Here is a 26,708-nt window from a genome sequence, read left to right as displayed (position 1 = left end):
AACAAAAGGAGACAAAGTTTAGAAAACAAAAGCTGAAGGTTGAGTTTAGACAACAAAAGGTAAAGGTTAGGTTGAGACAATAAAAGGTGAAGGTTGAGTTTAGACAACAAAAGGTGACATTAAGTTGAGACAACAAAAGTTGAAGGTTGAGTTGAGACAACATTAGGTGAAGGTTAAGTTTAGACAACAAAAGATGAAGGTTAAGTTGAGACAACAAAAGATGAAGGTTAGTTTGAGACAACAAAAGGTGAAGGTTAGGTTTGGACAACAAGGGTGAAGGTTGAGTTTAGATAATAAAAGGTGAAGGTTAAGTTGAGACAACAAAAGGTTGACTCAGGTTCAGACTCGTGTTATAATAACCTTATGATGTGCCATGAAAAGAACAAACCTATTCTGCCAGATCCCATTCACTCTCTATGGAGAGCATGGACATAATAGAGAGCAGGAAATCTGGCCCCCCGTTGCATGATGGGAACAGCGTGGCGAGTTGATGGTTCAAGTGACACTGTAACGTCTCTGAATTTGCATAAGCACCACGTGATGTCACAGTTATGCAATGAGCTCCAGTCAACTGCAACGAATGTAAAATCTATTCATAAACGGATGTTATTGTGCCGCTCTCCTGAAAAATAACAACATCTGTGACCCGCGGCTGCCACCATGTTGAATACAGTCAAGACCAAAACCAAGCATGGTCGGTCTTAAGATGCCTTTCAACACCTTTTCCCCTTTTCTGTTGAATCTAAATGCTGGGGTTTGTCTCCCATTTTGGATTATTGATCTTCAAAAGCCCACCATGACAAGGGCAATGCTACCAAGCTAGCTTGTTATCTTCCATCTTCTCCTGTTGTAGCCATCAGTGGTCTACTGGACGGTCCCGCCCACTACAACACCAACATTTGATTGGCTGATTTACCTGTCACTTACTAAATCCTTAGTCCTAACCAAGCCCCAACCACAGCAACTTCCCGGATAATTCACTCAGGAAGTACCAAAAACTGCAGATATCTGAGTGTCCACTAGGGGTAATTTGCACAATAGAGCAGTTTCTCATTGGCCCCCATGTTAAATAGACCGTTTTCACAGCATCATTAAACCCGTGAAACATTCTACTCTGTATGTTTAGGTCATATCTCCATGACAACACTGAGGGGGTTAATATTTTTATACCAGGCTAGTTTTTATTTTATTGGAGGTTAAAGTTTATGAATAATTGGGGGCGTGGCCTCTTGAGTGACAGCTAGCGTCTGGCCCTCACTTCTCCTCAGAGGCTAGTTGTCAGGATTAGCATTATTAGCATGCTAACTCCGTCATCTCGACCTGGACTGTGGTCATTCCTGTGGTGGTGTTTCCATAAGTGACAAGATGAGGAAGAAGAGGTTTGGTCTTCAATCAACTGAACCAACAGATGGTATAGGAACACACCATGTTAACCTTAGCTCAGTTGTGCTGATTAAATAGCCACAATTGCACCATGACTTGCAGTATAGCTTACTGTCGATGGCACATACGCTAGATGCTAATAAGCCTGTGAATGTTCTCATTTGTCCAGATCATCGTTATCCCCAAAGCAATTTCAGTCAAAAGCCCCAGAAAAGGACCAGTCCCAGCCTGGTCAGATGCGTACATTAACTGATGAAGCCTCTTGGATGAGAGGTGAAACATCTTCCTAGACAAATAACCAAGTCCAGTTGCTTTTGACTGAAATTGCTTTTGGGATTACTAGATGCTAATCTGAAGCAGTGGGAGGATTTGGGCCTTGAGGGTCTTTGTTTTACTGTCTATGAGCATGGTACTGTGTTGAATATCAGTTTAAATCAGAGATCAGAAATGCTGCCTGCAATCACCAGTGTAAGGCCAGTGTAATCTCCGCTAGAGAGTGCCGTGTCAGTCTCTACCTAAAAAATCCTGGTCCCGTTACAAAATTTAAAAAAAATGACTCCTGCTCCCGAAAAATAATCCCAACATTGACTCCCACTCCCGTATATCTAGTAGCGTGTTCTGTTAGCCTCGCTCCCGAGCGGTGGAGCTAATGTGGCTAATTTAGCCTGATGGACGTATCTCCCTCCCCCCAACATCAATGCCCTTTTTTGGTCAGAGGAAATGAAGAGGAGTTAAAGTCTGACAAGATGGCGGCCCCCAGAGGCGAATATGATTGGATCAAGTTGAGAGAACGGACCATGACGGAGTGCTACGTCCATTTTTGATACAGTCTATGGTCCTTTTTCAGCCTGGAGACAACAACAACTAAATCTGATTGGATAACAACTAAATCTGATTGGATAACTCTATTTTCAGGATTTTAAGACACTTACACTGTCACTTCTGAAGCAAACTTTAAAAGATTAGGCTAAAGTTAGAATTAAAAGATAATTATTATCAGTTAAAGTATATGTTACATGCTGATATGTTGGTCCTTCTCTGAAGTCCTAGAAGCCCCTACATCTTAGGACTTTGGCCCTATCACAGTATGTTTCACTTCATTGAAACATGTTGATCACTGAAAAATGTCTTGATCAGATGTTCAGTTGCACCTTGCTAATGAAGCTAATGTTAGCTAGTTAGCGCTATTGTTAATTTGAGGGAAACTGATGATCTCCAACCGGCTCTGTGTCACTGCAGCAAACAACGCTAGGGACCGGAGCTCCGTGCTAAAAAAATCGTCAGTATCGCTCTTGGGCATTGAGCTTAGCTTAGTGCCATATAAATGGCAGTGAAGCTGATTAGCGCTACTCCCTAGCTCTAACCTCTCGTCCAAATATGATAAGATGGCGATGGCCAAAATGCCAAACTTGATGCTTCAGAACCGAAGTCCGCAAACCAACGGGTGACGTCGCAGTGGCTACGCCCATCTTTATTATACAGTCTGTTGATCTAGCATCTGAATGCACCTTGAGGAACATGTGATGTGCACCATGATAAAGTGAGTATAAATACCATGACTGACACCATAACAGTATTGATTGAGACTCGCAGGTTAAGCAAATCCCAAATGACCAGTGTCCAGTATGCATCCACCTCCACCTCCACCTCCACCTGACTGCTGCTGCAGATGCACATACCTGATTGGCTGTCTGGAGGTGTGAAGGTTTCCAGGCAGGACAGGAGCTTCATTTGTTTAAAACACCTCAGGGGCTCTCAGCATTTCTTCTGATCTGTCGAACTAAACGCTGAGAGGAAGGTCAAGGAGACGTGTTGAAAGAGAGGGGAAAAAAAGTACCCCCCCCCCCCCCCCACAGTTTTTCTGTCTCTCTCCACAATATTTTTTCTGATTTCTGCTTGAAACATGAAGTAATCTCACACTACCACTAGCACCATCTTCTTCCTGGTCAATCTTTATAGGATGCACCAGAAAACAAACATCCTGCCTTTCAAAATAAAAAGGGGGAGGAAAGAAAAGGACAGAAGAAAGAAAGAAGCTTACTGAGCAAATGTAGCAGCATCTGTATTATTTTGGTGGGATGGCTAATGGTGTCAAAACAGAAGAAATGATGCAATCTGGTAACAAATTCGAGAGAATTTTTTATTATGAATATGGCACCTGTAAGATGGTCAAAACCGGGTTACAGAAAGACAACCATGTGTATGACACGTTCCTCTGAACGGATGAGAACCTAGTAAACTTATAAAAGAACAACTGCTATAAAAATGAAGTATGTACATTTTTCGGATTTGCAGCATTATTCGTGGTAAATTAACTCAAAAAAGATGTCTTTTGAAAATAATAATAATAATAAAAAATAAGCCAGGCACTCAAAGTTAGCATCAGTTAGTCATGGGTTTATCCCCTCTACTGCGAGGAAACAAATCAAAACAAAAAAATAGAAATGTACCATAGTTTTCTCTTTTTTAATATTTTAATTTGTTTGTATTTAGAATTTTTATAACACTGTTAACATTGATAATAAGAGATTCCCTCTCTCCCGTATTTCAGCTACTTGGCACCAAGTTCCTCATAAAAGAATCTGTATAATTGTACAAGAAATAGTTAAAAACACACACACAGTTTCTTTCACAGGTAAATGAAGTGATTTTTCAATATTTGTAATTCTTAAACACTATGTATTTTTGAACAGCAGCTGTGATTAAGGTTTTTACGTTTTTAAAATCACCAGCAAAGTTTTCATTTTTCGACATAAAACACAGAAAAAACATTGAAACAGCTTGGACCGGCTGTTTGGTTTTTGTTACATGTGGGTGTATTTCCTGGTTTCGTCTGAGATATGTGCCCCTCAACCCCCTATACCCTCCCCGCCGCCCAATACCCCTTTTCTTTACTAAACGGGGCCCTGCCATTCGTTTGTGCCCCCCCCCCCCCCCGTTTTCACGCAAAAAGTAGAAAACGCTAAAATCCAGAGGAGCGCGGAAACAAAATGCTCCTGAAACGACTGAATTTAACATTCAAACGACCGACTGATCGAGCGGACCAATCACATTCCCCTTATAGAACACAAAAATAAATAAATCCATCATTAAATTTGTATTTTTTTTGTAGTTGTTAGTCGCAGTAACAAGACATTGAAAGCACAGATGCTACAGATTGATTTTTCCTGATGTGAAGGGGGGGATTAGAGGCCCAGGTGGGTTCAACAAGACAGACTTTATTCTCCGCAACAGGCCTCCACCACATCCCTGCTTGGGCTCGACAGACTTTAAAAAAACACAAACAAAAGAAAAACAGACCTGAAAAAATAACTAAAAAACCGAGGGATTGATCACGGGAAACGCATTGGACGAACTTACTAAACATGCAGTTCAGTTTTCCAAAACACCTATAAAAATAGATTTATAGTGAGAAATATTTTTTTCTTCTTTTAATTTCTTTAGAAATCTTTAAAATCGTTTTTTTATTTATTACGTGTCCTGAAATAGTACTGTGATTTTTTTGTTTTTTCTCCCCCCTTGAACCACTTGTGTAACTTTTGTTTGTCCCGTGAGAGAAAGTTTGCGCAGGAAGTCAACAAGTTCGGTGGGAACCAATGAAATACACCCAATGCACACAGGAAGCCCCAAGGGACTCTGGGAAATGTTTCACAACTGAGGCTTTTGTGGTTTTTCCAGGACTACAATCTAAAAACGCTACTTTAGGCTTTTCCTCATCATAATTTAATTCTATATAGTGTAAATATGTATTAGTTATTTAATACTTTGTCTGCAAGAGCTGGAAACTGCAATTCCCAGAATTCCTTAGCGGCAAAAAACATGGCTCCATAAACCTTTGAGCTAGTTAAAGAATCTTTTTCATCTCTGAGAGAAAGGACAGCAAGATAAAGAGGTTTGTATAAGACTACACAACAGCAAAAAGCAAAAGCAGGGAGAGAGAGAGAGAGAGAGAGAGAGAGAGAGAGAGAGAGAGAGAGAGAAGGATTAGAAAAAACCCCAAAAACAAAAAAACAACAAAAAAAGAGGTTTTACAAAGACAAAAAGGAAGCAGCGGGAAAAAAAAGGTGGACTCTACAAACTTTTTTTTCGTTTTTTGCAAAGGCCACCGAACACGAAATTCCACAAACCTCCACTGGTTTCACTAAGACTGCAGATAAAGGGAGACGGAGAAAGGGACGGGGGAAGAGACAGAAGAGGGACGCCATTTTCGGCGGGGGGGTGAGGGGGGATGCGTGTCATCCCGTAGACTCCGCCCCTGTCTATCTAAACCCCGCCCCCTCTCCTAGCTCCCACACTAGAGATAGAGCACAGAGAAGACAAAGGACAAAAACAGCTACAGTAGCTCAGTATATACTGCATATAGTCAACACACACAGAGAGAGAAGTCGCCATGAAAGACTTTTTGACAGCCAGTGACACTAAACACATCGGTAACAAGTTTTTACGGCTTAATCACACTGGGTAATAAGTTATGACAGGATGGGAAAGACGGGGCTGTCAACTTTAAAAAGATGGATGTCGTGACAGTTTTTTTTGTTTGTTTTAATCATTATTACTTGTTCTCATCTTTTTTTCTTTTTTTTTACCCAAAAAGTAGAATAAAAAAAAAATACAATGAACGAGAATCACAGTGCTTTTTTTAAAACACTAAATCTTTTTTTTTTTTTTTTTTTTTTGGCAACGGAGGGTGGGGAAGAAGAAAAACACAGAACAGAAGAACAACGACAAAGACAACATTGTTTTTAAAGGAATGTGATTTTTTTTCTCTTCCTCAAAAGAATCCATGTTCTTTTTCTTTTTTCGTAGTTATTGGATTTGATTGTTTGATAGATTGATTGATTGAAAATGCATGTCTTTATTACAATCTCCTTGTTGATATGTGTTTCTTTTTTTTTTAAATCACAGGGTCCGGCGATGAGATGGAAGAGAGTGGATTGTTTAGGAAAGTCTTGTGTGGAGGTGATTCTGGTTTAGGAAGAAGACGAAGAAGAAGAAGAGGAGGAGAAGGAGGAGGAGGAATAAAAAGAATAAAAAATAAAACAGTGATCAAACAGGAACCGGTCGAGGTTTTTCAACATTCATTTTTCAAGTTAGCGACGCTATTAGCCTCAGTCTCACTGAGAATTAAAAGTGATTAAGTTAGAAAATACATAAAAATAGAAAACAACAACTATGTTGCCTAAAATTCAAACCAATCACCTCCATGTTGCCATGTGGAGCTGCCCCCCTCACGGCCCAATCAGATTAAGCGTTTTCCTTAGACAAACGAAAGGAGGGACATATGGAGATGACGTTGTTGATTTAGAGGTTCTAAGGTTCTTGCTGTGTTTTCTGACTTTCCTGAAGGTCAGAAGAGAAAAAAGAAAATCGTTCCCCCTCCAAAAAAAACCAACAACAAAATATGATCAGTCTGTAAACGAGCTGTGGGTTCGTTTACAGCACCCACATCAGCCAGCTGAAGCAGGGTTACTGGACGGTCGGTAGCACCATGAATCTGTAGATCGACAGGAAGAAATGTAGACGGGGAGATTAAAGATCAGAGAGATAAGAGAGAGAGAGAGAGAGAGAGCGAGAACGACAGATTGAGATGGAAAGGAGATGTAGAGGAGGTTATGTTTGGTGCGAGACCTGTAGGTAAACTCCTGGGATTAGAGGAAGTAGTAACATTCGATAATTCACAGGTCGTTACCCGGCTGAAAATTGCTTTTTTGTTTTTCTTCTTAATGCTTGATTCGAAAGTTAAATCTGAGCTAGAATATTTTTATAAAAAAGGAAGAAATGAAAGAAAAAAAAAAAACAGCATTAATTCTCTAAACTATTCCCTCAATCGAGAAACGTCCTCAAAAACCTTTTTTCAAAAGATTATTTTCTCTGAGACCTTTGTCGCTCCCTCTTCTCGGTTTTAAAAATGTTCTTTTTCAAGCCTTGATCACATCAAGGTTCACACGGAGGAGCGCCGTGTAAGAGTTTTCTGTCCGTTACAAAGCCCTGTACCGTCCTCCTTTTAAATACACACAATCAGCATCTTCATAAAGATGCAACAAAAACAGGTCAAATAATAAAAAATGTTCCTTGCAGAGCTCCAGCGGAGTCCTCTAGGCAATATGAATTCTCTGTAGGCAAAAAAAGGAATTCTTTACAATAAAGAATAGTCTGTTTTTTGTTCATTTGTTCAAGGAAAAAAGACAGTGCTGATCGCAAGAAACAGGAGCAAAGAGAGAGACTGAGAGAGGACGAGAAGAGGATGAGGAGGAGAGAGAAAAAAGATAGAAAAGGGGGACATGTTTGAGGGTCATTCATGTCTATTACACAAGCTCAGTTGCTCAGATTCAAAGTGCTTAGAGTACATTTGTCATCCTTTCCTGTCCGTTCTCCACTCTCGGAAACACAGTGCTGTGTTGATAAAAGATAGCGAGTTAAAAGTATTTTTGTTTTTTTTTGTTTTTTTTACTAGTGAGTAGTCTTTTACTTTGACACAGTTGTTGATTCCAGAAACACAGTAATGCGGTCTTGGACCTTTTACGTTAATCCTCCTTCCTCTCCAGAGTAGTCTGCGTGGTGTGGATCCCATTGCTGTAAACCGGGAACGGTAGTGTCGAAAAAAGTCCCTCCGCTGTAGTGAAGACATTGGCGGCTGTTGGCATCTGGCCTCCCAGGGCGCCGTTCCCGCCTGTGGCCGCTGGAGATCCGACAAACGGTCCGGCGGCCGCCGCTGCCGACATGTTGAGCCTGTGGACGTGGTGGTACAGCATCTCCATGGGCGTCTTAGGGTCCAAGCCGAACCCCGAACTGTCGACAAAGTTCATGGCAGCGTTGGGGAGGAGGTTTCCTTGTGCCATCGCCAGGGTTACGTCCGCCGGTGCGTACCTGATGGTCCCAGTGGTGTAGACCCGTGGAGCCGTCGTGCTTGTGGAAGCCAGAGTCCCCGTGACCCGGTGGACCAACGGGAGCACCACATTTCCGGCCTGCAGTCGCTGTAGCGCCTCAAGGTCGCCAGAGTACAGCAGTGAGGAGGAAGAGGTTGACGAGGAGGAGGAGGAAGAAGAAGAGGAGGTGGTTGGAGTGCCTTGCTGCTTGTCCCGTGGAGAGGCGGAGAGAGGAGGCGAGAGGGGGTCCGCAGAAGAGGCGCTGGAGGGAGGCGCTAAACTGGCAGCGCTGGAAGCAGAGGATGGCGCAGAGCCTCCGTTGTAAGGAGGCTTCCTCACTCCTCCTGCTCCGCTCTCAGCTCCAGGAGGGGTGAGGACAGAGTCGGGAATGGCTACCTGGAGGGAGCCTCCCTGGGGTGAGGGGAAGTTCTCGTGGGTTCCAGGAGCGGCAGGCTTGGAGGTCATGCTGTATGGGGACTCATTTCTAGAAATCTCTCTGTTTGGAGGAAAGTTCCAGATGCTGCTGTCGTTGTCAAAGTTGATGGGTTCTGCCATCTCCGTCTTGATTTTCAGGACTGAAGACGTCACACCTGCACTGTTTGGGGAGCCAGCGGAGGTGAGGAGGTGGGAGGAGTTGGCGGGTGCTGCCTGGGAAGGGTCAACAAGCTGTGTGGTATCTCCCATAGCGACAGGGCTGGGCGTGGTTGAGGAGAGACGGAGCCTCCTGCTTCGGGAACTGTCCCACTTCTGCACTTTCCTCCTCTTCCGCCTCTTCAGAAGCTTGCTCCCGGCATTGGCGCTGTTACAATCCTGCACGCCTCCGTCGTCTTCCTCGTCGTAATCCTCATCCTCCTCTTCTTCCTCCTCCTCTGATGAAGAAGTTTGCGAGTTGTGCAGCTGGACTTCTTCCCCTTCTCCATAGTGCTCTACTTTAATATGAAGCCCACCCAGATTACCCAGTCCTCCGATTGCACCTAGTCCCCCTAACCCTCCCAGTCCTGCTAACCTCCCCATCCTTCCATCTCCTCCTCCACCTCCACCTCCACCTCCTCCTCCACCTCTTGCCTCCTCCTGTTCCTCCACCTCTCCATCTGAAGGTTCCAGACTGTCGTCGCTGTCTTGGCTCTCTGGGTTACTCGAGCTGTCTCCTTCCTCCTGACGCTTCATTTCCTGTTCGGAGGAGCAATGCGGTTGGCTGGGCTGCTGCTGACGCTTGCTGTCTGTTTCCGGGTCCTCCCGTTCTGATTGGTGGCCCGGCTTCCCCTCGGACTTGGCGTTCTCATTGTCTGTTGAGGAGAAAGAGTAAAGTACATTGGTTAAAAATCCAGGGTTCAGATTGAAATACCTCAAGAAATATTTAATGGATTAACATGTAAGTTTGTAGAGACATTCATGATTCCCTCAGGTTAAATCCTCCTTCTCTAGTGGTTTGCAGTCCAACAGTGAGGTCGACAGTTGATTTTGAAATGTCTCAAAAGCTATTGGACGGGTTATTGTGAAATTTATTACAGACATTCATGGTTCCCCCTCAGGATGAATTGGAATAACTTTGGCAATCCTTTAACCTTTCTTCTATTACCGTTGTCAGGTCTTTTTTTTTCATTTGTCAAGAACTTTGCTTTTTGAACAAATACCTAAACAAGCTAAATGCTAACAACGAGGCCCCCAGGAAGTATGCCAGACTTTGGACGCAGTGGCCAAATGGTGGAATTGCAACTTCTGTGTTGGACATGGGATGCCATTGGACCTAAAAGACTTTTTCCCATTATATGTTTTCTCACTGGATAGCAAGCCGGAAATTTGCTGCCTTTTTGCCAGCCTGGTCCATGTATTCAGACAGTTTCGCTGCATATTGCCGGCCTGATTTAGCCGGCCTGATTTAGCCCCTAAATGTGCCGGCTCGGACTCTACACATATTGGTGGCTCAATTTCCATGTGACATTGGGCGTCGGGAGAAAAAATAAGCAATCAACAAATTAAAGAACTTGAGGAAAAAAGTTCAACGAAGTCAGTGACATGCTTCAGGATGCATTAGCATGAGTGATCGGATGGCAATGTGTCAATGCTGTCCAGTTTTGATCCGATCAGATAAGACTAATTAGCACATCAATGCAATTTTTTGTTTTTGTCACGAGTACTTTCACACAGAAATTATTATGCAGAAATACAGCAAGCACTTTTTGGGTGTTTTTCCTGAGATTTCGCACCGCATATAAAGACGAGGATTATAAAACACTGAATCTCCGTAGACCGATTCAAGACTGCTGTGTAAAGGCCGTAAGAGTGTAAAGTCCTGCTAGTGTCTTCTAGAGGGTGCAATGCCCATTACACCCCAAAATACAAAACAACAAACCGATGATTTAAAAACTGTAAACTCAAGACAGATGTCCGTCCTCCACAGAGCTGGGTCTGTTCCACATTCCTGCCTGTAATAGGGAAGGTTTTCATTGCCACCGTACTCTACGGGGGAATTGTTGGGTTTATGTAAATCATAAATAAGTCATAGAGTGTGGTCTTTACCTACTCTGTAAAGTGTCCTGAAATAACTTTTGTTATGATTTGGCACTATAAATAAAATTGAATTGAAATTGAATTGAATTCTAAAGTTTGTCCTCTGGGGAGCAGGATTGTGATCAGGAAATGATATTCCTGCTGTACGAGTGAAATTTTATCCCGATGTTGGGTTTCCAGCATTAGTCATATTATCCAACAGTAATCCTCTTGTAAACATCAACGTTTGTACACAATGTAATGGCAATCCATCCAATAGCTCTGAGATATTTCAGAATATTTAAAATTATCAGAAATGTGGACTCTCAGGTGTTGATCCTTTTCTTCTCTCTGACAGGATTTCCATGTGTAGTGTTGTGTTTGCACTGATGTGTGTTCAGTGTCTGTAGCTGCTGCTGTTCAGACATGTTGGCTCTGTCCAGCCCATTGCACACACACACACACAAACACACACACACACACACACACACACACACACACACACACACACACACACACACACACACACACACACACACACACACACACACACACACACACACACACACACACACACACACACACACACACACACACAAACTTCAAACCCTGCCAGAACACACTAAGGCCAGCGGCTGCCCAGCTGGCAACACTCTCTCTCCCTCATGGCACCTGAAATGTCGACTCAATTGCTCAACCTGGGGAAAACCTCGTATCTCCATTAAGTGTCCTTTCCAAGCAAAACAGATTTATTCTCAGGCGGGATTTAAAATCGGACCTGCAGTCTTAAATGTTTCTCAGTGAGGCAGGGAGGGTTGCCGTTTGGATTATGGGTTCCTTCTTTAATCTGTGAACACCTTCAGAATATAGAGAGGAATGTAAGTGTAAAGTTTTGTGTCTGTGACTGCTTCTGAAGTGCAGATTTAAAATCATCGAAACAGATTTATTGTCAAATTCACACATCTTGAGACTCTACAGGTGAACAGAGTCAGAAATATGAACTTACACCATGGAACTTCCCCAGTTCATTACTGACATTAAGATTATTATTTTTTGTGTTAAACGTTTTCCGTAAATGTTATGTTTAAATATGTAAATGAAGCCTTATCTGACGGTAACTTTTGGCGAATTTAGGAGAAATCTACAAACACAAACAGACAAAGACAAATAAATGTTTTATTGACATGATTGACATGGGTCTGATTTTGCCTGTAGTCTCCCATTAAAGTCATTTTTGTTGGATATGCACACTTCAGAATATGTCATCTCTGTGTGTGGATACAATCCAACACTGTTCCCACTGTTCACAAGCCCAAAAGACACATTTGGTTGGTAGGGAGACACACCTACTTTTAAAACATTGTGAAAGACCTGGGTATCAACAGGTTTTTGGATAGGTGCTAACATCACAAGCACCGACCTTTTCAAGAAGGAGGTTGGATGAAAGAAAGAAGGAGGCTGTGAGTCTGCCACCCGCCTGCATGTAAACAGGAATGTAGGAATATGTAGAATATGTAGAAACAAACAAGAAGAAATAGTGCATTTGTTGGGGACTACTTTAAGCGGCGGATAAATTCACATTTGGTGTTCACGTGAGTATTTATGGCAGCAGGACGGTGTGTGTGGAGTCAATACTTGTCTTATTTTATGTTAATGTTACTGATATTGTCTTGAGCTGCACCAATAAGAAAAAAACAATAATTAAAATTCTTTTTTTTTTGGCAGCGGTGCCCGTGTCATTTCTGGCTCTGTGCAGACTGCATCCTAACAGAAAAAAGGTCAAAGGCCAGATATCTCATTTTAGAATATGCTGAGCCTGAGCACCGCGGGCCTGTTGGACCCGGCTGAAGCTGGCCGCCTCCTGCAGCAGCTGGCGTCAGTTTACAGCCGAAAGGGTGCCAGAATCATTCTCCTCCAGCAAGAATAACAGCTGGCACTGATTCTCATCATGCCAACAGGCTGCAGGACTCGATAATATTGTGCTCAAGGTGGAGGTCCTGTTGTGGTTTAAATTGAACACTACTGGCATCGTGGGAGCTTTGTCTTCTTCAGGACTGATATACCTCAGGTTGTCGTTCAACATGACCTGTGACATTTTCCATTTGAAACTCTTTCCCAAATCTCGTGAAGATCATGTGGTGCAAGGAGGAGGCCTTAGTTTGGGTGATATCTGTTTATCACAGCTGATTTTATGGATCTTCTTGATCTCAGCTACTTTGATTAGAGGAAGAAAACCAATTGTTTAGGAGAAATATGGTGAGAGAAACTGCTTAATTAATGGTAAGGGCAGTGTCCCCGTTTTAGTCTTTCAAAGACAAAAAGACTACATGTTTTGGAGGTTTTTACGCCTCTGAACCGGAAATGTCCCATGATTTTGTCTCAGAAATCTGTCCAAGGCCTAAACAGGTTTAATGATGCTGTGAAAACTGGTGGAGGCAACTAAAAAAGTCTTCAGGTGCTTGACACAGAGCTAATCAGAGTAGTAAACGAACGTGGCGTTTGTAGAGGAACGTGCACTTCAGCTGTAGCTTCGTCAAACTTCAGTTCTTTTGAGCAGAACCGAACACAAACAGAAGTGATCAGCTTTCTCTTGTTGTTTCCTGTAACACTGACGTCTATTGTTGACCGGCTGTCTCTCCCTGATAACCCCAGCCCTCACCTCACCCTCTGGACAAAGCGATACACAAGGAAAGTCTTTCATTTACTGATCAGTGAGTTTACAGACATCATGGCTGTCTTTGCTGCAGTAAAGCAAAGTTGTAATGAGTAAAGTTGTAATGTTAAATAATTTAGAACAAAAACAAAGGAGTTCCCCGGACAAACAACAGGGATCAGTGATTGGTTGCTGCTTCAGTTTTGGCTGCTGAGCGTGCAGCTGCTCTCCTCCACACCCCGATCATTCACTGACAAATACTGGCAACTAGTTAATGGTTAACGTCACAAAAAGTCAGCAGATTTGTCGTCAGATCTAGCAAGAAAGTCTCTAAGTTGGCAGCACCAACAGTTCTGGGCTTCACAGGCAGCGTTTTGTTGGTGTAATGCCGCACAAAGCTGCACAAAGCTGCACAAAGCTGCCACTTGTGTTGTTCTGGAGCGTGTTCTGTGGAGCATTTATGTGAAGTTTGGAGGTATTTGGTGGCGTCGTGTAGAGTTATGCCGTGTTTTTATGTCATTTTGTGGCAGGTTTTGCAGCGCTGCCAGCGAGTGCTCGCTCCCTGCAGCTGTTGGCGTTCATCAGCATCCAGCCTGGCACGGACGCCTGGCAACAAGCGATAAAACATCTCTGGCTTCTCTTATTCTAGGCAGTATTTCTCTCTGCTGGTTATTATTAGATGCGGGAGAGAAATCTCATTATTATATAAAAACGCTGCAAGAATGATTCATATTTTGATACATAAGGCTTTTATACATAAAGTTTATCAAGAGACGTGTGAAGATACCAGGTCAATGTGAGTCTAAAGCTTTATTGTGAAATCAGTAAAGCAACTACCTGATTGGTTGATGTCTTTATTTGCGTTCCTGTGTGAAAGTACTCTCTGCTTTTACCCCTCAAAGTTTAGTGTTATTTACTTGTTTCTCCATCTTTCAGTCTTTCCTTCCATTATTCTGAAAGTTCTCAGCGATATTGAATTGTTTTGTTTCTGCATCCATCTTTTTCTTTCCCACCTACCGGAGTTTTCTTTGGACTCGGACTCAGAGTCGGAGGTTTCGGAGGACTCAGAGGCTTTCTCAGGCAGGTTGGGCAGCTGGGCGATGTCCATGGGCATGTCTTTATACTCGTGATTACTGCGAACAAACACATTCATGCATTTGTTTCAATCAACATTTGCTCTTTCATTTAAAAAAAAAAAGCTGCAACATAAAATACCATTACATATTGTTAGATACATTAAAACTATTTAAATGAATGTTATATTGTTAATTCATGAAACTTATCTTTTTACTCATAAAAAAATAATGTTCAGTCCAAGTAAAACTGTAAAATAAAAAAACAATGACCCAATATATATATATATATATATATTGGGTCATTGTTTTTTATTTTATATATACATATACGGTATATATATATATGACTTTAATAACTTGAAGGAACATGTTTACTTCTGTTTTTGTCTTTTCTCATTCATATTGAATTATTTGCAGTGAATATAAACAATCTCCTTATATGAAATATGTAATTTTATAATATTATTCTCAATTAAAACATTAAGTAATTAATTTGTTGTACATGCATCCTGTATTTATGTGCACCATTTCTCATGTATTTATTGTAGATAAAGTGGTAAAGATCTAATGAGACTGACCTGAGCACGTAGTTGACCCAGATGACGTTCTTCTCGTTGGCGTTCTTGGCGTTGATGGCGATGGTGGCGCTGGACTGGATCCAGATGTAACCGCTGTTCTTCAGGATCCACCGGTAGTACTTTGTCACACACTGACCTTTGTTCATCACTGAGAGAGAGAAAGGTTTATGTATTTAAAACTTTATTCTATCGACCTGAAAATAAATACTCGATACGATCAGATAAATGACATCAGCTCCTGAGAAGAAATGAGATGGTTTTCCTTTACAGAGCACAAGTCTAAATCAAAATGAACTGATCTCCATCCTTCATTTATTTCATTTAACATCAATGTCCACCAAATAATCAGCTTTCCTCTTCCTGCTTACGTATGCGGCCATCTTGTGCATTTTTTATACATATCTAACATCAGAAAGTAATGCGTAGTTATCCGTGAGTTTTCCACAAATTTATTTTGTGTTTATTTCACGTATTGAAAGCAGGAGACCTGTAGTATGAGATGGTGAATCTCCGTTTAAGGAAGCAGGTTGTGGGCCAGCGGGGTTTGGTTTCCTGTTGTCCCAGACGTACTAAACCAAACCACAACCTTTTTTCTGATCCAAAGTGGTTTTCACGCCTAAAACTAACCGACCCCAAAAGGTCTGTCGCTGTCTCACGGTCGACTTCTGTTCATCGTTTCGTACGGCAGAAGTCCTCGTAGGATATCATCATGTTGAGAAGATGATGATGAAAATGCCTTAGTGTCAGAGCGCTAAAAATCCACGTGTGGAGGTGGTGGATGGGTCCAAACACACAGGACTTTGACCTGGAGGACCGGTGTTCATGTCCTGGAAGAACTAAGACAAACCACCACCTTTATCTGATCTGAACCAAGTCCTTTAGAGACTAAACTTAACAGTCACCTTTAGGGACTAAACTTAACCATCACCTTTAGGGACTAAAATTAACCGTCACCTTTAGGGACAAAATTTAACCGTCACCCTTAGTGACTAAACTTAACCGTCACCTTTAGGGACTAAACTTAGCAGTCACCTTTAGAGACTAAACTTAACCGTCACCTTTAGGGACTAAACTTAACCGTCACCTTTAGTGACTGAACTTAACCATCGCCTTTTGTCGTCTAAACTTAACCGTCACCTTTTGTGACTAAACTTAACCGTCACCTTAGAGACTAAACTTAACGTCACCTTTTGTTGTCTAAAATTAACCGTCACCTTTTATTGTCTAAAGTTTACCGTCACCTTTAGTCGACTAAACTTAACCGCCACCTTTAGTCGACTCAACGAAACATAAACGTTGCAATCCACTTCCGGTTTCCATAGAACTTCATATTCCGAAATCACATGAATTTCTGTGCATTGCTTTTTGTCACTATCCTACGAACCTGGAGATGAGAATACATTGCTCAGTAAAAGTGGAACCGTTTCCCTTTACAGAACAAAATGAGCACGTTTAAGTCTACGCCTCTTTCAAATGTAAAAAGGTACAGTTATCGATTGTTATTGATGCCTGAACGAGGAGAATGATCACTGTACTCATTCAGCAGAAGGCGTTCATGGCATTCAAGCAGTTTACTGATAAACTGGCACTGATCAGGCGGTGAGATATCACACTGACCGAGCAGCTTGTTCATCACACGAGCGAGAAGAGAGGAAGATTTGGACAGAGGGTGAGAGAGAAAGGACGTGGGTGAGGAAGAGAGAGAGGGAGGCCAGCATCAGATGTCATGTGACAGCTGGCTGAGAGCTGCTCTGCTGCTGCCGTCATTAATCAGACCAACACACACTGCCAGCCACTGTGTGTGTGTGTGTGTGTGTGTGTGTGTGTGTGTGTGTGTGTGTGTGTGTGTGTGTGTGTGTGTGTGTGTGTGTGTGTGTGTGTGTGTGTGTGTGTGTGTGTGTGTGCGTGTGTGAGTTCCTGTCTGTTCATGTTTCTGTGTGTCTCTGATTGGCCTAAAACACTCACATCGTCACATGAAGTGTATATATATCCAGCTCATAAAGCAGTATTTCCATATTATGTTTAGTTTGGATATTTTAAAAAGGGTTTTATTTCGGTTGCCAGGTACATTTGTAGAATTCAAATCGTCTTTTATTGCAGATGTTGTTGCGGTTGATCGATTATATTCACTGTAACATGCAACAAAACACTTTCGCGACTTGATTTAAACGGACATTTATGAGTCGAATAGGACAGTCAGAGGAAAAACTGAAGTAGACTGCAGGAAATTCATCGCTCAAGACACTTGTGAGCACTCGTTGTGTATGTACACAACAATTATATTACAATTACTACTCCAAGTAACACTGCGTTACTGAGTTACCGGTGTGATGAGTTTGATGTCTGAAAATAAATGCAAAACCACCACAAAGAGACGCAAAATGACTCAAAATAGAGGCAAGCCACCACAACGAGACGCAAAATGACTCAAAATAGATGCAAAACCACCACAAAAGATGTAAAATTGGTAAAAAAAGATGCAAAACCACCACAAAAAGATGCAAAATGACTAAAAATAGATGCAAAACCACCAGAAAAAGATGCAAAATGACTAAAAATAGATGCAAAACCACCACAAAAAGATGCAAAATGACTCAAAATAGATGCAAAACCACCACAAAAAGATGCAAAATGACTCAAAATAGATGCAAAACCAGCACAAAAAGATGCAAAATAACTCAAAATAGATGCTAAACAATCACAAAGACATACAAAACAACTAAAAATTGAGGTAAAATGAGCACAAAGAAACAAAATAGCTACCAAACGACTAAAAGTGGACTCTTTGAATTCTGGTGTCTTGTTCCTATGCAGACAGAGTGGGGGGCCTCTGACTTGTCTGTGCCCAGGGGCCTGTTGGCTCAGAATACGTCCATGGAGACATAAATAAACTTTTCCTTTTTTGTTTCTTCTGCTGTAACTCCATTAAAGGATGATAACAACATCCACCTGAAAGAGCTGCAGTACCCATCACTCTCCACCAGATAGCGGTGTGTCCCTGCGACAGCGCAAAAAGACCTCAGGAGGTGCCTCCACCCTCTCTCCACCCCGGCAGCTCCGCCCTGTGACGGTACGCAGGCAATAAATTTGGCTAAATTAACCACTAAATGGTTATCTCAAGCAATATGTATTGGCATTAATCAGGAGCCGCTCAAACAGAAACAGTCAGAGACCAGAAGCGAGGGCCACTAAATTCATATCCCTCTTCTCCATTTAATTACGACACAAATAGGTTTTTGCACGACAGGAGGAGAAAGAGAGAGAGAAAGTAGAGGGTGATTTATATAAAAAGAAGGCCAGTAATTAAAAACTATTAGAAACTAATAGCATTGTTTAAGACGACATCCCCAGGGCTGATGTAATTGACTTTGGTCGGGCGGCCGACGCTCATTCGTTCTCTATTTGCCTATTCATAGAGAGAGAGGGAGAGACAGAGAGAGAGAGAGATGGAGGGGGAGGGAGAGAGAGGGAGAGAGAGAGAGATGGAGGGGAAAATAACTTGTTTGCATGTTAAGGCAGAGATTGTGAGATCACGTCACCTTGAATGTGACCTTGCTTTGTTTGTACGGCGGAGTAAATAACGACACAATGAATGCACACACACACACACACACACACACACACACACACACACACACACACACACACACACACACACACACACACACACACACACACACACACACACACACACACACACACACACACACACACACACACACACACTGCTGCCTGTTCAGATGACTGCAGGTCCTCAGAGAGCAGCTCAGTGTATCAGCATGTCCAATGGAAGACGACAGACACGCACACGCAGCTGATGTTCAGGAATCATCAGGACATAAAAACATTCATTATAAACACTTATTAAATATAATATCACATAATCAATACTGACGTTGACCTTATGGCTAATTGTTTTGGAGCTTTTATTTTGGAGGAGTTTGTGTCGGTAACAACAGTTGGAGTCTAATTTTGCATTTGACAAATATACATTATATCATTATATTTTATTGATCTGTGCTGTGGAGACAAACTGTGAAGGCGTGCAATTATTATTTATGATTTCCCCATGCAGAACTTTAAATTGTGACGGTTAAGTTTAGTCGACTAAAGGGGACGGTTACGTTTAGACGACCAAAGGTGGCGTTTAAGTTTAGATGCTGGTTAAGTTTAGTCGACTTAAGGTGACAGTGGAGTTTAGACGACTAAAGGTGACGGTTAAGTTTAGACGACTAAAGGGGGCAGTTAAGTTTAGTCGACTAAAGGGTACAGTTAAGTTAAGACGACAAAAGGAGGCAGTTAAGTTTAGACGACTAAAAGGGGCAGTTAAGTTTAGACGACTAAAGAGTGCAGTTAAGTTTAGACGACTAAAGGTGACAGTTAAGTTTAGACGACTAAAGGTGATAGTTAAGTTTAGACGACTAAAGGGGGCAGTTAAGTTTAGACGACTAAAGGTGATAGTTAAGTTTAGACGACTAAAGGGGGCAGTTAAGTTTAGACGACTAAAGGTGATAGTTAAGTTTAGACGACTAAAGGGGGCAGTTAAGTTTAGTCGACTAAAGGTGACAGTTAAGTTTAGTCGACTAAAGGGGACTGTTAAGTTCAGTAACACCAGAAACAGACAAAAAAGCCACTGTGCACTATTAATTCTATATTTCTCTTCTACTCTTCGCTCTGGACGAGCCTCAATGTCGCGCCCAGCTCTGCTCCTAGTGCTGTAAGTGAAAGTTCTGAATACTTTGCAAAAACACAACATGTAAAATAAGCATCACACGGCCCTTGTAAATAGATAAGAGCTCATTTAGCATCTTTATGGAGAACTGAGAGCAGATTCTCTGGACATGGTGGCCAACTGGATCAGGTCGGATAGTTTTTTTGGGAGGAGGAGACTCAGACCCACTTCTCTCTGTTCCACCTCCCCTTTGCGTTGCAGGTGAAGTTTATATGTTTAACCCTCTCGTCCTCGTGCTCCATTAAATCAGCCGCTCTCTGATCACCCGCTAATGAAGGAGAGGAGAGGAAGAGAGAGAGCGTGTGCTGGAGGCTCGCCCCAGGCTGCAGGAGGGAGACAGTAGATTAAAGGAGTCCTATTCCCTTTTAAAGCCTCTCCGCTTCACTTTTTTCTCCTCGTTTCCTCCGTCACTCTCTGTCTCGTTCAGTCGATGCCACACTTTCACTGTGTTTACCTCTCTCTCTCTCTCTCTCTCTCTCCTTGTCCTTCCTCACTCCTTCTTTTCTCCAGTCTTCCGGCTCATTTTCCTTCTCCGTAATCTGCTGGATTTCCTCTTTAGTCTCGTCTACCTGAATTTAGATTACCTCTCTCATGTGCTACACATTAACGTGGAGGTTATTTACTGGTGTGAAATTGCGTTATGGAAATGTCCTGCCAGGAGATGAAGGAGGGATGAAGACCTTTCGTTGTTTGAGAAAGTAAGTTGAGCACTGCTCTGTCGCCCTCCGCTGGCTCACTGCAGAACCGTCTGTCAGTTCGATTTCTGAATAACTGGAATATACTTTATCTATTCTCCACAAGATATCAGAGTTACAGTGGCCACTTTAATAGCTCACATTACCTCCTTATTATCCAGGTAATGATATCTGATCATCTCAGTATCTTAATTCTGTCTGCACTCCCGTTTATTCTACTCAAAGTCGCTCACAGGGAACACATGCCGAAGGTTTTAGCAGACCGTTTTCCTTGTGAATGAGAAAAATGGTGGCTGAGCTTGAGATTAACAGGAAGGGGTGGAGGTGAGGTGACCTGCAAACTTGGTGTGGGAAACTGTCATTTACACCTGCTGACGTCTGATCTGTTTTGTCAGGACTCTTCGGTGGCCCTGGTAAGTGATGCTCCACTCCACTCCACAAAGATGACGGTTAAGTTTAGACGACAAAAGGTGGCGGTTAAGTTTAGTCACTAAAGGTGATGGTTAAGTTTAGTCACTAATGGTGATGGTTAAGTTTAGACGACAAAAGGTGACGGTTAAGTTTAGTCACTAAAGGTGACGGTTAAGTTTAGTCACTAAAGATGACTGTTAAGTTTAGTCACTAAAGGTGACGGTTAAGTTTAGTCTCTAAAGATGACTGTTAAGTTTAGTCACTAAAGGTGACAGTTAAGTTTAGTCTCTAAAGGTTACGGTTAAGTTTAGTCTCTAAAGGTGACGGTTAAGTTTAGTCTCTAAAGGTGACGGTTAAGTTTTGTCACTAAAGGTGATGGTTAAGTTTAGTCACTAATGGTGATGGTTAAGTTTAGACGACAAAAGGTGACGGTTAAGTTTAGTCACTAAAGGTGAAGGTTAAGTTTAGTCACTAAAGATGACTGTTAAGTTTAGTCACTAAAGGTGACGGTTAAGTTTAGTCTCTAAAGGTGACAGTTAAGTTTAGTCACTAATGGTGACGGTTAAGTTTAGTCTCTAAAGGTGACGGTTAAGTTTAGTCCCTAAAGGTGACGGTTAAGTTTAGTCTCTCAAGGAGACGGTTAAGTTTAGTCTCTAAAGGTGAAGGTTAAGTTTAGTCTCTAAAGGTGACTATTAAGTTTAGTCTCTAAAGGTGACTGTTAAGTTTAGTCTCTAAAGGTGACGGTTAAGTTAAGTCCCTCAAGGACTTGGTTCAGATCAGATAAAGGTGATCATCCACACCTCCACCCTCCTCCCTACGTGGATTTTTATTTCCTTCTATGCTAATGACGTCATTTCTACAGAAATAAATAATTGGATTAAATATAAAATACAGTGGATCATTTTCATTGGTTTGTGTAAGAACAGTGAAGGAGGACCTCCTGTCACGGTTAAATGACAGTATTTGACGCTCTGGGAATGAGTCCCATTGGGTTTACGCTCTGCTCTCTGTACTACTGCAGAAGACTGTGATACTAAGTTAGGGACAAATAAACACACAAGCAACAAATATTACACCTTTGTCTGCCATTAGCATGTAGCTACATGTAGTAAACAGCATCACCTTCTACCAGAGCTGTGCGTAGCTGTACTTCGCGGGCGTGCCCAGTGTGCTTCTCCTTAAGGCTTAACGATGTCAGACCGCCGTGAAAGTAGAAATAAATGTCTGAAAGAAGGCGTTGACAGTAGATCTGCTCATGGGGGGTTGCTAGTTACCCATAAATGCGTTTGCCTCATTATTTGAGACTCTGGTCATGTTTAGCTTCAACATCTGATGTTTAGCATAACAAGATATGGATGATAGAAACTAATGAAAACCATAAGAGGTCCACTTTAAACCCACCTCAATCGTCCAGGGGTGGAGCTGCAGCGACGGCTTTCTACACACACTTTACATCCTGCACGCAACACTACATCATCAACGCTCAGAGAAGTCCCAGAAAAGTCTGGGGGTCATGTTTCGGTCATTTGTCCAGTTTGTGTGTGTGTGTGTGTGTGTGTGTCTGTGTCTCATGTCATTGAGGTTGTCTGTGTTTCCCGCTCATCCTTATGGCTTATTTTTATGTGTGTTTTACTGATGTGTGGATAGTTTCACAGGTGTGTGTGTGTGTGTGTGCGTGTGCGTGTGTGCTTGTGCGTGTGCGTGTGCGTGTGCGTGTGCGTGTGCGTGTGTGTGTGTGTGTGTGTGTGCGTGTGCGCGCGCGCGTGTGTGTGTGTGTGTGTGTGTGTGTGTATTCATTAAAGGCGCTGTTAGTCCAGAGAGACGAGCTCTGCTAAAACGCCTGCAGGCTTAAATCCACCGAGCGTTCACTTCTGTGCTCGTCTCTCACTCTTTCATTTCCCACTGCATTTGAATGTCTCTCCATCGTCTCGTCCTCTTTTCTGTCCTCTTCTCTCTCTCTCTCTCTCTCTTCCTCTCTCTTTACTTGCCAATGTCTCGTTTCCTCTGTGTTTTGCTCTAAAAAAAACCCTAAATAATATTTTTATTCCTGATTTTGTTATGAAGGCGGTTTTCTTTTCTTCTGTAAAGTCTTCTCATTTCCTTTTCCTTTAGTTGTTAAAAAATAAAATCACCGAATTAATGATGATGTGATATTATAGATTAGGATAACACAACTTTATTGATTCCTGGAGAGAATTTACTATATACTATAATAAAGTTATTACCTGCTGCAACATTAAAGTGATGGACACATGATTACATTCATAATTATTATACAATAATATAATATATATTATTCTGCACAATGAGTACTTTTACTTTTAGTAGTTTAACATATTTTGATTCTAAAATTAAAATTTGAATGCAGGACTTTTACCTGTAACACAGTATTCAGTTCACTTTTACTGAAGTAAAGTAACTTCTGTCACAACTCACATCCCTTTGAAGCTTCATGAAGAAGAACAGCATATAAACTGTCACTATTGTAAGGAAATGTGTGAATTTCACTGAAAGCAAAGCTTCATTTCAACATAAATAATTCTGAAACTGTGTTCTGTGTCCAGGACAGGCAAAAGAGATGTTTAATCTTATTTGGTCTCATTCACCAACCGTTCTTAAGAGGAGTTTTTTTCTTAACTCTCACGAAGATTCTGATGTTCACTGATGTTTTTCTTACCTGGGAACACTCTGACACACATTTGAGCTCTGACATGTGTGTGTGTGCTTATTGTGGTTTCTTCAGTTATACAATCAGATGATATTAAATGATTTAAACTGCAATCATATTTTCAGCCTTCAGAATATTTTCTTATTTGGTTCATTTTCATTAAATTTAAAAAAGCAATATGGTCTTTTAATTTAAATAAACAAAACCCAAAGTAGGTCTGTTTTTGCTTATTTCTTAAGAGTCTTTTGGGGATTTTTTTGGTCTTTATTGAACAACTGAAGAGAGACGGAGAAAATGGAGAGAGGACAACATGCAGCAAAGATCTGGACAGGAAGAAAACATCTCCTACCATCTGAAAGATGGCAGCTGTTTCGTTCACTTCCTACAGACGTTCCTCCGTTTCTCAACTGTCTAACTTGGATTTTCTTTGTTAACATTTGCACTCCGCTTCTCCAGGTTCTTGACTTCTTTCTCTCTACTTTTCCTTTACATTTCTCTGTGTGTGTGTATTTGCACACGGTCCTGCAGTCTCACGCCCTTTTATGGGGATTGTCGGGGTCATTTACCTGCTAGTTAGGATCGTCTAGAAACACGCACTTTCAACTTACGAGGAAATAAAAAGGCACGAACAATTCAGCGCTTTAAGAACACGTCGACTTTTCTTAAGAACAAATTTAAGAATAAACTTTTAGAAAGATATTGATGAATGAGGCCCACTGAGTTTTTTATACTTAATTAATAATTGGCAACTGCAAATACCTTTTCAGAAATTTCTTTTTGCTTTTGATGATCTTTTAGTTCTTTTTACTTGGATGTTATTTTTTACATGTTTTATGTTTATTGGAATTTAATTTCATGTGTTTCTTTCCAATGCTTTTAATGTTTCATGTTAAGCACTTTGAATTACCTTGTTGTTGAATTGGGCTCTACAAATAAACTTGCCTTTTACTTCTGGCGGTTAAATAAATACAAAAACACCCAACTTCAGTTTCTGTAATATCTGTGCATGCTCGCCGAATGGTTAAGGGTCTCCTGCATGAAAGCTGACACGGCAGACAACCCTCCAGCACCCTGGACCTCCACACCTTTACTGCCCACCTGGACCTCCACACAACTCATACGGCACATGATCCGGCCTCCTGGCTTCACTGACCCTGAACCTCAGCGAAGTGCACGCTAAAGCTAAAATCAATAATCCTGGCAATAAAGCAGAGGAAGGCCGCATTTACAGCCCAGATCAGTGCTGCTGGGTCGGCTGCAGCTGTAACACATTTCAATTGCTTTTATTGTGAAAGAACAATAAGTACATCCTGTCCATCTTGTGCTTCGTAGAGCAACTCAAATTGTTCTTTCTCTGTTCTCCTTTTCTGTGTAAAAACCTTATTTCTCCACCTTATACTACATTTTCTGATCCCTCTTTCTTTGTGAAAAGATGAGCATTTCCCTGTCTTTTATACTTCATCTCCTCTGATTCTTCCTGCCTTTTTTCACCATTTCTTTCCTCTATCTGCAAATCACACGTTCCCATTTCTCTGAGAAATCTATCTCTTCATCTCATCTCCATGTACAAATCACTCTTTCCCATTCCCTGCCTTTCTTTCTTTGTGGAAAAAAAGCCAAGTTCATGTCTATCTCTCTCTTTCTCTCTGTTCTCAGAATGGAGAGGACAGATTGACTTTGAGATCTGACCCGAGCTAAGACCGGCTGTCAGCAGGTAATGATAGAGACTTAGAGAGTGACGCCTTTTCACAGAGAGGGATCACGCCTCGTCCTCCACTTAAAAAGAAGCCTTTTAAAATTTAGATCCCTGTTGAGAGAACAGGCTATCCCTCTAAAATACACCTTGATCGATTCCCCTAACTATCCGGCTCCTGCAGCAGCGGGGGAATGAGAGCAGACGTGGAAATAAATCCCACGAAAAAATCAAGAGGCTGCGAGCTGCTGCTGTTCGGCAGAAACAGAAAAAAAACTCTTTTTCTCACCTGAGAATCTGCAGCTGTTGGACAACAACAAGAAGTTTACTTTGAAGACTGGGAACTTTACCTGCAGGAAACAGTTTCCAGTTTTGGGTTCTGGTGCTCAAAAAATTTGTGTTCCTAAGGTTGAACTGGCTGCAAAACATGTTGACTCTCTTTTTCTATCCAGAAATCGTTTCTATTCACGAAGCAAGAACGACTTGATGAAGCAACGACTGTGTCGAGATTCTGGAGAGAAAACTAAATAACTTGGGCAAAGTTTTCAGCGCTGAGCCTCTCAAACAACAGATTTGATTGGAAATTACAGAAGAACACAATCCATATCAATCGTGGGACTGTACTGCTGTCTTTTTATAATGTTTTGTTCCACCAGTTGTCTTTTGTGTTATTACACCCAATTCGAATAAAATTAAATGTTTGAATTCACAAAACTGCGACCCTAGTGAAGCGCTTGGTCCTGAAAGCAACGGTATTTGACGAGTCGTGAATGAGAACGGGTCGTAAAATGACATAAACGTAAAATCTTATTGACTTCTATACAATCACACACTCGTTTTTTGTTGTAGTCATGTAATCCTCTTTCCCAGGAGATCACATTATCGCCTCGGTTTGGAAAAGTTCTCATCTCTGAGCTGCATGACTCAAACAGAGAAAAGGCAGAAAGGCGATGATTTTGGTCTTATTTCAAGGAAAACAATTAGGGGTAAGTTTGTAAATGTGTCTCTTTGAGCGGTCTCACACACTGCTACGGCAGTGATGATCATGATGTAATGATCCTCCAGGAAGAGCCAGCAGGTTCTGACACTGACTCCATACCAAACCATGAACGCGACAGGAAGCGCCTTCCCTAAAAAAACTCATCAATGACAGAACGCAAAGCAGATCTGTCACCATCCAATTAGGCAGAAAGCTTCACCGACGCCCTGAAATCAGCTTCCCACACAATCAGCAGCGAGTTCACAGAGCCACCGAATTAAACCGCCCAAAGAAGAAAAAAGGCAGATTTCAGAACAATCTGACGGCCAGGATGAAGAGAGAGAGAGAAGGAAAAAAAAGACATGGAGCACCTCCAGCGCCACGAAGCCACCCCTTTCTGAAAGCTCCCCTTTCAGAGAGGAAATTAATTTTGAAAGAAGGAGAATAAAACGAGCAGCCGGGGTGACCGAAGGTGCTGTATTAG

The 26,708-nt window shown here is 41.8% G+C and overlaps 1 protein-coding gene across 1 annotated transcript in view; it reads right to left on the bottom strand.

The window, feature by feature from the left end:
• Positions 1–7,907: 7,907 nt before the first annotated feature.
• The window catches only part of npas3 (neuronal PAS domain protein 3), a gene marked incomplete at both ends in the record, with an annotated part of 307,345 nt that continues 288,544 nt past the window's right edge, over positions 7,908–26,708 (bottom strand). Inside the window, 5 exon segments of the mRNA XM_083924082.1 lie at positions 7,908–9,224; positions 9,227–9,232; positions 9,333–9,535; positions 14,410–14,525; positions 15,047–15,194. Coding sequence (XP_083780208.1) covers positions 7,908–9,224; positions 9,227–9,232; positions 9,333–9,535; positions 14,410–14,525; positions 15,047–15,194 — 1,790 coding nt within the window.

The sequence above is a fragment of the Echiichthys vipera genome, assembly GCF_963691815.1.
Source record: "Echiichthys vipera genome assembly, chromosome: 12".
Classification (NCBI taxonomy): Eukaryota; Metazoa; Chordata; class Actinopteri; order Perciformes; family Trachinidae; genus Echiichthys; species Echiichthys vipera.
Note: the sequence above shows the minus strand (reverse complement) of the source record. Positions and strands in the feature narration are given on the sequence as shown.